The 14061-nt window shown below is 46.2% G+C and overlaps 1 protein-coding gene across 1 annotated transcript; it reads left to right on the top strand.

Annotated features, from left to right (window-relative positions):
• The first annotated feature begins 8489 nt into the window (after nt 1-8489).
• On the top strand, nt 8490-10271 carry LOC136157080 (interleukin-3-like). The gene is made up of 5 exons (XM_065919130.1): nt 8490-8645; nt 8744-8779; nt 9783-9875; nt 10003-10038; nt 10158-10271. The coding sequence occupies exons 1-5, from the start codon at nt 8490-8492 to the stop codon at nt 10269-10271; spliced, it is 435 nt and encodes a 144-aa protein (XP_065775202.1).
• Nucleotides 10272-14061: the final 3790 nt, after the last annotated feature.

Here is a 14061-nt window from a genome sequence, read left to right as displayed (position 1 = left end):
CACCACTAGTCTGAGGTTGAGCTGGGCCATCCCTCCCCCATGCCCCGCATGGCCCCAGCTACTCAAAGAGGTGATTAGTAAGGTTATTCTGGATTCCAGAGGGGACATACCAGGAGAATCAGGCCTGAGGTTGGTTTCAGGGGTCTCTAAGGGCTGGGGGTTTGGGAAGCTGAAGGGAAGGAAAATGAAGAAGCCAGAGGCAGAGGAACCACCACATCTCTGAGCTTCTGGGAGCAACTGGGGTCCTCCCTGATCCTGTGGAAATCTGAAATGGCCTGGCCTCTCTTACTGGCCCTGTGGAGTGGCGGGAGGGAGAGATTGGGAAATGGGGTGATGGTGGGGTGTGTGAAAAAGCCCCAGATGGGCTGATACCCTTTTCTGATATAGAAACTTCCACAACAAACAAATCAATCTATTCATAATTTTCTGGAACTCAAGATCAGTAAAACTTGAAAAATTGTTCTCAAAGGGATATTTTTTTCTTTCTTCTCTTTTCGGCCAAAAGGTTTGTAGGGTCTTTGTTTCCTTACCAGCAACCAAAACCTGTGCCCTTGGTAGTGAAAGTGTAGAGTCCTAACCATTGGACCACCAGGGAATTTCCTCAAAGGGTTTCACTTTAAACTTACCAAGGAAGATAAGAGCTACTGTCCCCCCAGACAGAGTGGTTGCAGGTGAGAGGGCAGCCTGGCTGAGTTCCCCCAGGCTCGTCTGTGCCTCTGCCCAGCTGGGATGTGGTCCTTCTGTCCTCTGACAGCTCTGCCTCTCTGCCAATCACACTCACTGGTCTCCTGCTTTCTGCTTGACAGGAAGACAAGATTTTGCTTGGGAACATCATCTGTTCATGTTCAGTCATGTCCAATTCTTCTGCAACACCATGGACCGTAGCCCTCCGAGCTCCTCTGTCCATGGGATTTCCCAGGAGAGAATACTGGAGTGGATTGCCATTTCCTTTCTCCAGGGGATCTTCCCGACACAGGGATCAAAACCGCACCTCCTGAGTTTCTTGCATTGGCAGGTGGATTCCTTATTACCGAGCCACCTGAGAAGCCCAAGTATTATATACTGTATTCTCAAAATGAAATAACCTAGAAAAAAAAGTCATTAAAAAAACCATGTGCATGCATGTTCAGTTGGTCCCAACTCTTTGCAACCCCATGGACTGTGGGCCGCCAGGCTCCTCTGTCCATGGAATTTTCCAGGCAAGAATACTGGAATGGGTTGCCATTTTCTATTCCAGGGGAATCTTCCTGAGCCAGGGATCAAAACCTGAGTCTCCTGCATTGGCAGGCGGATTCACTACCACTGTGCCACTTGAGAAGAAAATCACAAGGAAAATAAAATATATTTACAATATAGTAATGTATTTACTGGGGCTTCTCAGGTGGTGCTAGGGGTAAAGAACCGGTCTGTCCATGGAGGTGATGTAAGAGATGTGAGTTTGATCCCTGGGTGGGGTAGATCCCCTGGAGAAGGGCATGGCAACCCACTCCAGTATGTCAGGAGACAGTCCCTGGGATTGCAAAGAGTTGGGACATGATTGAAGTGACTCAGAGTGCATGCACTGTATTTATTGGTTCCATAAGTGTATGAAGTCTGTTTCTAAGATGAATTGTCTGTCAGTACCTACAACAATGCTATCTTATACAATACCAAACGCTATAAATAATATGGGTATTACTAACAGTAGACATCAAATATGAGAAGATAATGTGGAAAAGAAATTCGTATTTTTTTACAGGTATAATAATTAAGGCATTGATAATGAAGAAGGAGCAAAATGATTGCTTTACTGTAGCCCAGTGTAATAAACAGGATTACTTCATGGTAGCTTAGCCTATCCACAATGAATGAACCATTACACAACTGTTATGACATGCAGTATTACAGTCATATTCATAATACAGTACTGGAAATACTATTACATTAAAAAAAAAACACACCTAAATGTGATGATAGGCTGATGTGAAATTTCTCCAAGTATAAGAAAAAGAGGCATATTGTACCACAATGTAATCCTTTGAAAACAAAGATATGAAACAGTAAGAAAATTAACACATTATTAATTTTGTGTTAAATATTTCACTCACTTTACACCTACATAAGGACAGACTAGTATCCACATATATTTTAAGCATTCATGATATAACTTTTTCTTAATTTTTTCAATATTTCTAGGCTCCACATCTTGTCTATCAGTTTTTTCAAACTGTTGCCAATCTCCGATATGTGTATTTATTGAAAAAAAAATCTATCTATAAGTGGAACTTCTCAGTTCAAACCCATGTTGTTCAAAGGTCAACTGTATTTTTTAAGAGCCTGAAACATTGATATTAGCATTTAAGTCCCAACACTGTCACCTCACAGTTTGGGGGCACCTTCTTTGAGAAGGAGGACTGTGGGGCTGAGGGCCTTATATGCCTGTCCCTCCTCTGCTCTTGGTTTTATCTGAGATAAATATAATGAGCACAACAGGAATGCATGCATGTCCCAAATCTTTTGTGTTCCAGGTGAGAAACAAGAGAGAGACGGGCACTGAATGCTTATACATTTAGGAATAACAAGAATGATATGGCCACCCCCAGTTCCCCAGATATTGAAGCAGCGCCCAGTAGGCTTGAGGCCAACAGACAGTTCTACTTGGGAACGCTTCCTCTATGACTTGCCTGGCTCCAGACCATCCTTGAGATCTTAGCTGCCCCACAGTCCAGCAAGGAGAGGCTGCCCCATTTCTGGGCTCCCTTTTGCCACCCCACTCCCCACCCCACCAGGCTTATCATCCTAAACTGTGCTTCCCCACCTATCTTCTCTATTGGACTGGGCTTGGGGAGGACGTCCACTTGGCACAGAAGTGCCCCCAAGAAGGCCATGTCCCTGCAGATTGGAATAAAAAGCTGAGGGTGCACAGGTTGAGACGGTACAGGCCCCAGGGAAGGAGTACAGAGCTGGGTGGGACAGGAAAACTATGCCTCTCCATCTGGGCTCACCCAGGTGTCTCTTTCCTGTGCTCTTTGCTCAGGTGGGCATATGAAACCTAATGGTACCGCGTGGCCAGCCAGGAGCCCTGAGCTGCCTTTTGTGTTGATAAAACCAGATGGTGTGGTCAGGGCCACCAGTGGAAGCACAACTGAGGTCACAGAGAGACTAAATCTGACACAAGATGCCATGGAGAGGGTGGCAGAAGGGCTTGTCATGACGACTCAGGCCTGGGTCCCTGACAGTGGTGGGCACCCAGAAAAGTCCAGCAGGCTTGTGGGGGCAAGGGACAGGAAGGAACAGGAGTGAATTTCTGGATGCATGGGTCCCAGGGGCCATGACCTCAGACACTGCACCCCACTCTGAATGTATCTAGGCCATAGGCAGGACCCAGCCAGGCTGGCAGGGATCCACAGGACAAGGCGCAAAGACCCATACTGAGACTCACAGGGTCTCTCTCCTACAGACCCCATCCTGCCCCAGCCCTACCAGGGCCTCCCCGTGCCTCACCCAGGGCTCGGAGCCATCAGCTCATTTCCCTTCATGATTGCAATCAGCCAGCCTACAGAGGAGGTTTTCCCTTGGCTGGGCTGATGCAAACGCCCAGGGTGGAATCACTTTCTAACAGAGGGTGGCCGGGCCTCTCCCAAGGGGTTGGGCAGGACTGTGGCCTGCAGGGGAAGGGCGGGGGGTTCCTGTGATTTCACCTGAAGCAGTTTCTTTAGAGTCAAGGCAAACGTCAAAGGAGAGCCTCTGCCTGGTTCCCCTGAGAGGCTGTAGGAGCTCTGTGGAGAGCACCCACTTGTCTGTCCTCCACAGGGGCACCCCTCCTGCTGCCCAGCACCCCGCCCCCCCACAATCACACTTGCTTAGAGGAATGTGACTCTGTTCCTCACACACACAATGGGCCATCCTTGCTCCCTTCCCTTCCCTTCATGGCCTCCTCCCATTGCCCTGCCTCAGGAGCCTGCCTTTCTACACTCTGGCTCAGTAAAGCCCTGGATTATCCTAATCTCCTCACCCTCTGACCCCTGGATGCCAGCCCCTCAAGGGCATCCCTAGCAGTCGGCTCACACTCCCCGATCATACCACCTTCCATGCCTCTAACCCCACCTCCCCAAACCCTCAAGGACTGACTTCGCTTCCTATTTCCTAGGGAATGAAGAAGCTATTGTCCTCTCCTGCCACCAAACCCACCGCAACTTCCCAGTTGCCTGATTTCCCAGGCAGCCCTTCCCTGAGCTCTCTGCTCAGGTCAGCGTGTGATACCTGACGTTGTGATTCCTCCCCATGACCATCCCCTTCAGGCACCCCCTGCATGACCCGTTGTCCAGCTCTCTCACCCATTTCCAGCCCATCTCCAACAGAAAGATATTCAAGTTTCCCTGCCTGAAAAGATCCCTCTCTGACTGCTTGACCCCTCTAACTGCCTCTGTCCCTCTCTCTCTCTCTCTTTCTCTCCTTCCCTTCAGAATAAATCTTTGAAGAGCCATCTTTCTCTCTGTCTCACCCTCCCTCATTCCTCAACCCACTGCCACTGGCTTCCGCCCCCACCATACACTAAAACTGACCCCCCCTCCCCCACACACCCCGAGGCTCCAGGGGCCTCCGTGTCCTTTACCCAGGATGATAATCCCAGGAGCCACATCTTATCCTTACCCTACTACTCCCCGCACCACCCACTTGGCCTTACCTCCTAATTTGCCACTTTCCAGTGCTGTTGTGGTGGGTCCTCAGCCTCTGGGGTCAGACAGACTTGCTTGCATCCAGTCCTGGTGATGTTGCTTCTTAGCTGCAGGAACTCCACCTCTCTGCGACTCAGTTTCCTTTCCTGTAAAATGGGGTAATCAAAGTCCCTGCCTTGGGGCTCACTGTGAGGATGAAATGAATTAACCATTAAAAAAGAACTTAGTGCCCAGCATTTTAGTAAGTGCTGCTCAGTGAAAGTGAGCTGTTAAAAATCTCTAACTGCATCTGGTTATTTTGCTCCCCACCAGAATCAACTCACTCCAGCCTTCCCACTATCTGCGTTTCAGAGAATGCCCCAGACTCCTCACCAGCCAACCTGCTGTCCTGATTCTTCCCAACCGTTCTCCCCACAGTAGCTAGACTGGGATTCCTGGGACTCGAACCTTCTAGGGACCACACACAGCTGTCCCTGGCTGAAAACCCCCCACAATGCTTCCAATGCTCCTAGCATGAAGCCTAAACCTACTCCTCCTTTGATAGATTTGATAACTGTTTTTAATATAAGAGGCAAACTACAATGGTCAAGGTTTACAATAACAGTAACAACTGTAAAATTTTCTACGCAAAATTTTTCTTTGCTTACAATCTGAAGTCAGAACTTTCAGAGAAGACTTGTGGGAATATTCAGCTTCCATAGTTTTCAGTTTCCCTCAGAAAGCCTATTTACATAAAAAGGAAAGTTTTTCTCTATAAGAAATCACATTTTTGTGTGTGTGTATGCACAGGTCCCAAAACTCTTACACAGAATGTAACACCAAACCGCAGTTGAGTATTTAAGAAGTCCTGGGTCTCTGGGACACAAACCCCTACCCCTGCTTGAGCTGAATATTTTAAATCAAAACTTTTTTAAAAAATTCTTATTTTTCTTCCTCATTTTTAAGTTGAAATATAGTTAATGTACAATATTAAATATTACAGGTGTACAGTAATTCACTAATTTTGTTATACTAATTTATAGTTATTATAAAATACTGCCTACCCAAATATATCTGTTATGAAATATACCCTTGTAGCTTATTTTATACCTAATAGCTTGTACCTCTTAATCCCCTACTTCTATATTGCCCCTCCCCGCTTTTCTCTCTTTGCCAGTAGCCACTAGTATGTTTTCTGTATTTGTGAATCTGCTTCTTTTTCTGTTATATTCACTAGTTTGCTGTATTTTTTAGATTCCACATGAGTAATTTTATACAGTATTTCTCTTTCTCTGTCTGACTTATTTCATTTAACATAATGCCCTCCAAGTCCATTCATGTTGTTTCAAATGGCAAAATGTCATTCTTTTTAATGGCTGAGTAATAGAGGAGAGTGAAAAAGTTGGTTTAAAGCTCAACATTCAGAAAACTAAGATCATGGCATCTGGTCTCATCACCTCATGGGAAATAAATGGGGAAACAGAGGAAACAGTGTCAGACTTTATTTTTGGGGGCTCCAAAATCACTGCAGATGGTGACTGCAGCCATGAAATTAAAAGATGCTTACTCTTTAGAAGGAGAGTTATGACCAACCTAGATAGCATATTAAAAATAGGAGACATTACTTTGCCAACAAAGGTCTGTCTAGTCAAGGTTATGGTTTTTCCAGTGGTCACGTATGGATGTGAGAGTTGGACTGTGAAGAAAGTTGAGTGCTGAAGAATTGATGCTTTTGAACTGTGGTGTTGTAGAAGACTCTTTAGAGTCTCTTGGACTGCAAGGAGATCCAACCAGTCCATCCTAAAGGAGATCAGTCCTGGGTGTTCATTGGAAGGACTGATGCTGAAGCTGAAGCTCCAATACTTTGGCCACCTCATGTGAAGAGTTGACTCATTGGAAAAGACCCTGATGCTGGGAGGGATTGGGGGCAGGAGGAGAAGAGGATGACAGAGGATGAGATGGCTGGATGGCATCACCGACACACACACACGCACACACACATACGTGCTAAGTCACTTCAGTCATATCCAACTCTGTGTGACCCTATGGATTGTAGCCCACCAGGTTCCTTTGTCCATGAGATTCTCTAGGCAAGGTTAGTGGAGTGGGTTGCCATGTTCTCCTCCAGGGGATCTTCCCAAACCAGGGATCAAACCTGCATCTACTGTGGCTCCTGCACTGCAGCAGATTCTTTACCACTGAGTCACCAGGGAAACCTATATATGTGTGTGTATGTGTATATATATATATGTGTATATATATATATGTGTGTATATATATATATATATATATATATATATATATATATATCTCAATATCATTACACACATATATCACATTTTCTTTATCCATTCATCTGCTGAGGTTAGGTTGCTTCCATAACCTGGTAATTAAATCAGAACTTACTAAATGTCATGTGAATTACCTGAGGACCTGGTCAAAAGGCAATTCTGAATCAGAAAGTCTGGGGTGAAACTTCAGGGTCTGCACTTCACACAAGCCCCCAGCCAATGCTGAAGCTGCAGTTTTGAGGCCCAAGCTGAATAGGAAGGCTTTACGTCTATCTCTACCCAAAAGATTGTGCATCTCTTAAGGAGAGGGACCATGTGTACTTTATTCACAATGCCTGCACATAGCAAGTGCTTCATATAAGTTTGTTGAATGAATTGTTCTTAATGTGTACCCAGTCCTCAGCTTCCTTATGTCTTTCTGTTGTCTAATTTTATTCATGCCTTTTAGACTCGCCACTTGCTTTTTAAGGGTGCTCTGGGCCCAGATCCGTGAGCTGAGCCAGGGGCCTACGGCCACAGGCATGTTGTCATGACATGGCCTTACATCACAGGCTCTTCACCTGCCTCTGCTGCAGCCACATCCTGGTCCTTGTCTTCAACAGATCTGCTCCTGCTTACACGCCTGACACACCCAAATTCCCCTGCCTCAGCATAACCTCCTATCCTTCATCTCCCCACACTGACAGTGATCACATCACACTGCACCCCAGCCCCTGGCTTTTCCATCCTGACTCTCTTCTTCCTCCCGCCGCAGGTCCAGTGATCTCAAAGAACTCTTCCCCATGTCCCTGTGACACCCCTTTACCAAAACCCCCTGCCCTGAGCCTATGTTAGGGCCTGACATGCCCATGGGGCAGGGGGTCACCTCTTCTTCCAGGGCCTGCCCTCTGGGCCCCCCACCCTCCAAGTCTGCCTTCTTCCTATGTGGGTGCTGCTTCTCTGGTCCTTTGAGGACCAAATCCCCGCCCAGGGTCTGCCCTGTTCAGCAAACCCTTCCTGCCAACCTGCATCAGCCGAATCACCTTCAGAACAGACTGGGATCCAGACCCCTGCAACACAACTCTCTCCTTTATTCACTGGCTGCCAGATAAATTCCTGCCTGCTCCACTGGGCCTTCACCTGGTCACCCATTCAGAACCAGGCAGTGCTGGGTGGGGTGGGCAGCAGAAGGTCAGGGCTGTTCAGGGCATGGCAGGACCGCATCCCACTGGGGAGGAGCTCAGAGTCAGGGGACCCCTCACCTGTCAGAGAGGATCTCTCACCTATCCCCACTCTGCCCAGTGACCTGCCTGTCTCTTAGCCTCCTTGGCAAGATAAGGTGATACCCTTTGAGTAAGTTTTTTTTTTTTCAAGTTTCACTGTTCTCGAGTACTAGAAAGTGATGAATAAGTCTGTGGTTTGCTATGGAGGTTCCATGTCAGATAAAGATTCTTCCGAAGCCCGCCCTCCCCTCGCTTCCCCGGGGCACGGGCACACTGTATAAAAGTCGGAGGCTGTCTCGGACACTTCAGAACGCCACGAAGGACCTGGACAAGACAGAATCCATCCTGCTAGCCCAAACATGAGCAGTCTCTCCATCTTGCATCTGCTCCTGCTCCTGCTTGCACTCCATGCCCCTCAGGCAAAGGGGTTGCCTGTCACGACATCAAGGTCTCGATATTCTGTGTTGATGAAGGAAATTATGAATGACCTAGAGAAAATAACTACGACTCCAACAGTGAGTAGATGGGATAAGGTTGGCAAGGGGCAGGAAAGGGCTGGCAGTTGGCTTGGGCGAATAGGACTCAGGAGCTTGCTCTCTCTCTGCCTCAACAGGACTCCTTGAGCTCAGATGAGAAGAATTTCCTGACGGTAAGAGTTCAACCCCACACATGGGTGCCCTTGGGTGGGTTCCCATCTACTTCCTGCCTGGCGACCTCAGGCATGTCACACCACCTTGGTTAGCCTCTGTGTTTTCATCTGTAAGTAGGGTTAACAGCACCTATCTCAGTGGTGGTGTTGTGAAAATCAAATGCACCCTGTGCGTCAAGTTCCCAGACCAGTGTCTGGTGCTTAACGGGTGCTCGGGACATTCCCCCAGTTATGGCTGTAATAATGAAAATGATTTTTTTTTATTACAAAATGAAAAGGCAGCTCTAGATGAACAATACTGGAGGCCTTAAGCTCAGTTTTCAGTGGGGCAGTTTCTGGGCTGGCAGACTAAAATTTCCCACAGGATCATGCTTGCCACCTTCCTTTTCCTTAAATAATTGAATCATGTTTTCCAATGCCAACCAGCACTCGTCACCATCACTTTTAGCTATGTTTCCTAATGTGGTTATTTCACCTTTACTTTCATGGCAATTCTTGGGTCAAACAAGAGGTAGAATCTATCCTGAGTTCATTGGCCATTTGCATTTCCCCTCTCTTAGGCACTAATAGTTCACACACTGCACCCCTTTCCTGGCTGGGGTCTCTGTGATTGTCTTCCTGATTTCAAGGAGCCATTAATTCAGTCATGGTCTTTTAGCTGCAAATATTTCCCTTAGGCAGACTTTTGCCTTTTTAGAGTCTGTTTGGGGAAGTATTTTTTCCCCCCAAGTGCAAAAAGATCCACCCAAGCCGTTCATGCAGCTCACAAGAGCCACCGGCTTGGTTCATGGGTGATGTAAATCTTCTCTGGGGTGTGCATCCACCTCTTGGCTGGTGACCTTTGGAGCAGTTCAGGGACCTACCTGGGGCAAGAAGGGGACTAGGAAGGAGCTGTCGGGGATGTCCCCAAAAGCAGGATTGGAAAACTGTGAGGGTGACTTCAGCCCACCCATGAGGACACTCTCCAACTTTTCCCCCTTACATGTATTCTTTGTCCCCTTAGAAAGAGAGCCTTCTGCAGAAAAACCTGAAAGTATTCATGACATTTGCCACAGATACTTTTGGAAATGATTCAAAAATCATGAAAAATCTTAAGGTATGTGAAGCTGTCAAGGGCTTGGGGATCCCTACCTTGACCCTGCCCTTTCTCTGGTAGGAGGGTAGCAGGTCTTGCTTATCATTGAGGAGAGTCTCTGATTGTTTGCTTTGGTCTCTCCCCACAGGAATTCCAGCCAGTGCTGCCCACAGCCACATCCACGGTAAGCTGCCCCCAAAATGCCCCTGAGGTGATGCCCTGAGCCACAACCTGACCCCAGCCTGTCATCCACTTTCCAACCTGGCTCCATCTGATGATGCTTCCTTCTTTGTTTCTACACAGGAAAATCCAATTTTTATTGAGAAAAACAAGTTGGGGGATTTTCGGATGAAATTGGAAGAATATTTGGCTAACATTAGAAACTATCTGAAGTCCAAGAAGCTGTGGTTTCCCTAACATCTGAAGTCTGAAGCCCAGTTCCCTCTCTGAAGCCTCAGAGCATCGGTGACAACAGACTGTCCTAAATTTCTTCGATGTTTCTCACATGGGCCAGGCCTGGAAGAATTTTCTCCTGTGGAGTCAGATGAATCATTAACTATTTAATTCCTGAAATGTGTGGCCCCCATTTGTCCTTTTGAGATTATGTTCTCATTTTTAATCTATTGAAACTTATTTATTTATGTATGTATTTATTTATTACCTTGTGCAAATGTGAAGGGTATTTATTTTAGCAGAGTTAGCCATGTTCTGCTCCTTCTGGACAAGACTTAAGATGGGGAATTGGAAATATGTTCATTTGTACCTCAGCTTTGAAACTGAGGTACACATCTGTGAAAATAAACTACACTCTCTGAACAAATGCTTTGTTGCTAGTGTCTCAGTTTGACTTAGGTCTTAGTAACTCTCTCGCCTGATGATTTAACATGCCTCCCTGCACCAAATGGGCCCTTGTACCCACACCCTGGCAATCTGTAGTCCATTGGGGAGCCAGATTGAATTTTAGAAAAGGCAAATGCGATCAGGTTGGTTTATACTTAATTTTCCAGTCCTGGAGGGTCTTCTGGACTTTGTCTAGATTTGCTGTTGTTGTTTAGTCACTAAGTCGTGTCCAGCTCTTTTGTGATCCCATGGACCATAGCCCACCAGGCTCCTCTCTGTCCATGGGATTTCCCAGGAAAAAATATTAGAGTGGATTGCCATTTCCTTCTCCAGGGACTCTTCCTAACCCAAGGATCAAACCTGCATCTCCTGCATTGACAGACAGATTCTTGACCACTGAGTCACCAGGAAAGACCCATACAGAGACAGGCCTGATTCCATCTAGCGCTTCTATTTTCCTATTCTCACAGCTACCTATCTTCTCAATGCTCCAGGTAACAGAAGTGCTGTGGCTTCCTAGGTGAACCACACACCTTTTTTTACACCTCTAAACTTTTACCCACACTGTTACTGCAGCCTCGCATGCCCTGATCCTGATTCAACATGCCCAAGTTCATTATAAAGAGCAGTTTACTTGAAGTAACAAGTAACGCTCTGAGTATTTAGAGTCCTTTTCCAGTATATTTTCTAATGCCTAGTGAAGCACTGCTGCTGCTAAGTCGCTTCAGTCGTGCCCGACTCTGTGCGACCCCATAGATGGCAGCCCACCAGGCTTCCCCGTCCCTGGGACTCTCTAGGCAAGAACACTGTGGAGTGGGTTGCCATTTCCTTCTCCAGTGTGTTAGGATGCTTCAAAAGGATGAGTGAAGGTAGTAAAAGAGAAGATGCAATCTAGCTTTTGAATTACTAATAGAGCAGACTGAAATCTTTCTTATTAAAGAAGACCAGGAATAATGTAATAAAAACAAGTCATTGAGCCAATACCATACTATCCTGATGACTGTAGCTTTGTAGTATAGTTTGAAATCAGGTTAAGTTGATTCTTCCAGCTCCATTTTTATTTCTCAAGACTGCTTTGGCTATTTAAGATAGCTAGGACGTGGAACGGAGAAGCCAATGGCACCCACTCCAGTACTCTTGCCTGGAAAATCCTGCGGATGGAGGAGCCTGGTAGGCTGCAGTCCATGGGGTTGCTAAGAGTCGGACACGGCTAAGCGACTTCTTTCACTTTTCACTTTAACTCATTGGAGAAGGAAATGGCAACCCACTCCAGTGTTCTTGCCTGGAGAATCCCAGAGATGGGGGAGCCTGGTGGGCTGACGTCTATGGGGTCACACAGAGTCAGACACGACTGAAGCGACTTGGCAGCAGCATCAGGACATGGAAACAACCTAGACATCCATCAACAGATAAATGGATAAAGCAGCTATGGTACGTAGATGCAATGGAATATTACTCAGCCATAAAAAGGAATGCATTTCGGTCAGTTCTAATAAAGTGGACGAACCTAGAGCCTATTATGCAGAGTGCAGGGAGTCAGAAAAACAAATATTGTATACTAACGCATATATAGGGAATCTTGAAGGATGGCACTAATAAACCTGTTCATAGAGCAGCAATGGAGACGCAGAGACAGAGAACAGACTCATAAGGGTTGGGGAGAAGAGGGAGAGGGTGAAGTGAATGAAGAGAGCAGCATGGAAGCATATGCACTAACATATGTAAACAGATAGCCAATGGGAATTTGTTGTATGACTCAGGGAACTCAAACTGGGCTCTGTAATAACCTAGATGGGTAGGAATGGGTGGGGGTGGGAGGGACATTCAAGAGTGAGGGGGGACATATGTACACCTATAACTCATTCATGTTGATGTATGACAGAAATCAAACCAATATTGTAAAGCAACCATCAATTAAAAAGAAATAAATATATTTTTTTAAAAAGTCAGAAACAGTCTCCTGTATCTTATGGAGGATGTATAAATGTGTGCAATAATTCTTTTTAAAAAACTTACTATAAAGTGCCTGTGTTTAGGGGATTTGGAATCTTATTGAAAAAGAAAAAATGAATACATGGAAGAACAAAAGACTAGCTCAAATTTTGCATACCTCTGGGTTATTCACACTACTCGAGGACAGAGCCCTGAAAGAGATGGGTGGGCAGGGACCCACTGGGAGGACTGCCACTGTAGCCCTGGGGTGGAACAGACTGAAGTGCATGACAGAGGCTGGGACATCACTGAATGTGGCTTCAGTCTGCCACCTGACCCTTGGGGTCCCACTGACCCTTTAGCTCTGAGTGCCTCCCTCTCGGGCTCCCCTGCATCCTGCCCAGTGTACTTTCTCCAGTCTGAGGGTTCAGGGGAGGAGGGGCAGAGCAAACTTTCTCCTGTCGCTATGCTAAGGAGCAATGTCATCTTTTCTGACTCCTCATAAGTCCCATAAAGGCTTTGGGTGCTGAATACCTAGGAGTCTGGCCCTCTACTGGACGCGGGGGATATGGCAGTGACTAGACGGAAGGAAGGTGTTCAGGGAGCTTGCTTTATTTTTTTTTTTTTATTTTTTTTTTTTTTAATTTTATTTTATTAGTTGGAGGCCAATTACTTCACAACATTTCAGTGGGTTTTGTCATACATTGACACGAATCAGCCATTGAGTTACACGTATTCCCCATCCCGATCCCCCCTCCCACCTCCCTCTCCACCCGACTCCTCTGGGTCCTCCCAGTGCACCAGGCCCGAGCACTCGTCTCATGCATCCCACCTGGGCTAGTGATCTGATTCACCATAGATAATATACATGCTGTTCTTTTGAAACATCCCACCCTCACCTTCTCCCACGGAGTTCAAAAGTCTGTTCTGTACTTCTGTGTTTCTTTTTCTGTTTTGCATATAGGGTTATCGTTACCATCTTTCTAAATTCCGTATATATGTGTTAGTATGCTGTAATGTTCTTTATCTTTCTGGCTTACTTCACTCTGTATAATGGGCTCCAGTTTCGTCCATCTCATTAGAACTGATTCAAATGAATTCTTTTTAACGGCTGAGTAATATTCCATGGTGTATATGTACCACAGCTTCCTTATCCATTCATCTGCGGATGGGCATCTAGGTTGCTTCCATGTCCTGGCTATTATAAACAGTGCTGCGATGAACATTGGGGTGCACGTGTCTCTTTCAGATCTGGTTTCCTCGGTGTGTATGCCCAGAAGTGGTATTGCTGGGTCATATGGCAGTTCTATTTCCAGTTTTTTAAGAAATCTCCACACTGTTTTCCATAGTGGCTGTACTAGTTTGCATTCCCACCAACAGTGTAAGAGGGTTCCCTTTTCTCCACACCCTCTCCAGCATTTATTGCTTGTAGACT

Source organism: Muntiacus reevesi, chromosome 1, assembly GCF_963930625.1.
Source record: "Muntiacus reevesi chromosome 1, mMunRee1.1, whole genome shotgun sequence".
NCBI classification, from domain to species: Eukaryota; Metazoa; Chordata; class Mammalia; order Artiodactyla; family Cervidae; genus Muntiacus; species Muntiacus reevesi.
The sequence above is the reverse complement of the archived record's forward strand: the minus strand, read 5'-3'. Positions and strand labels throughout refer to the sequence as shown.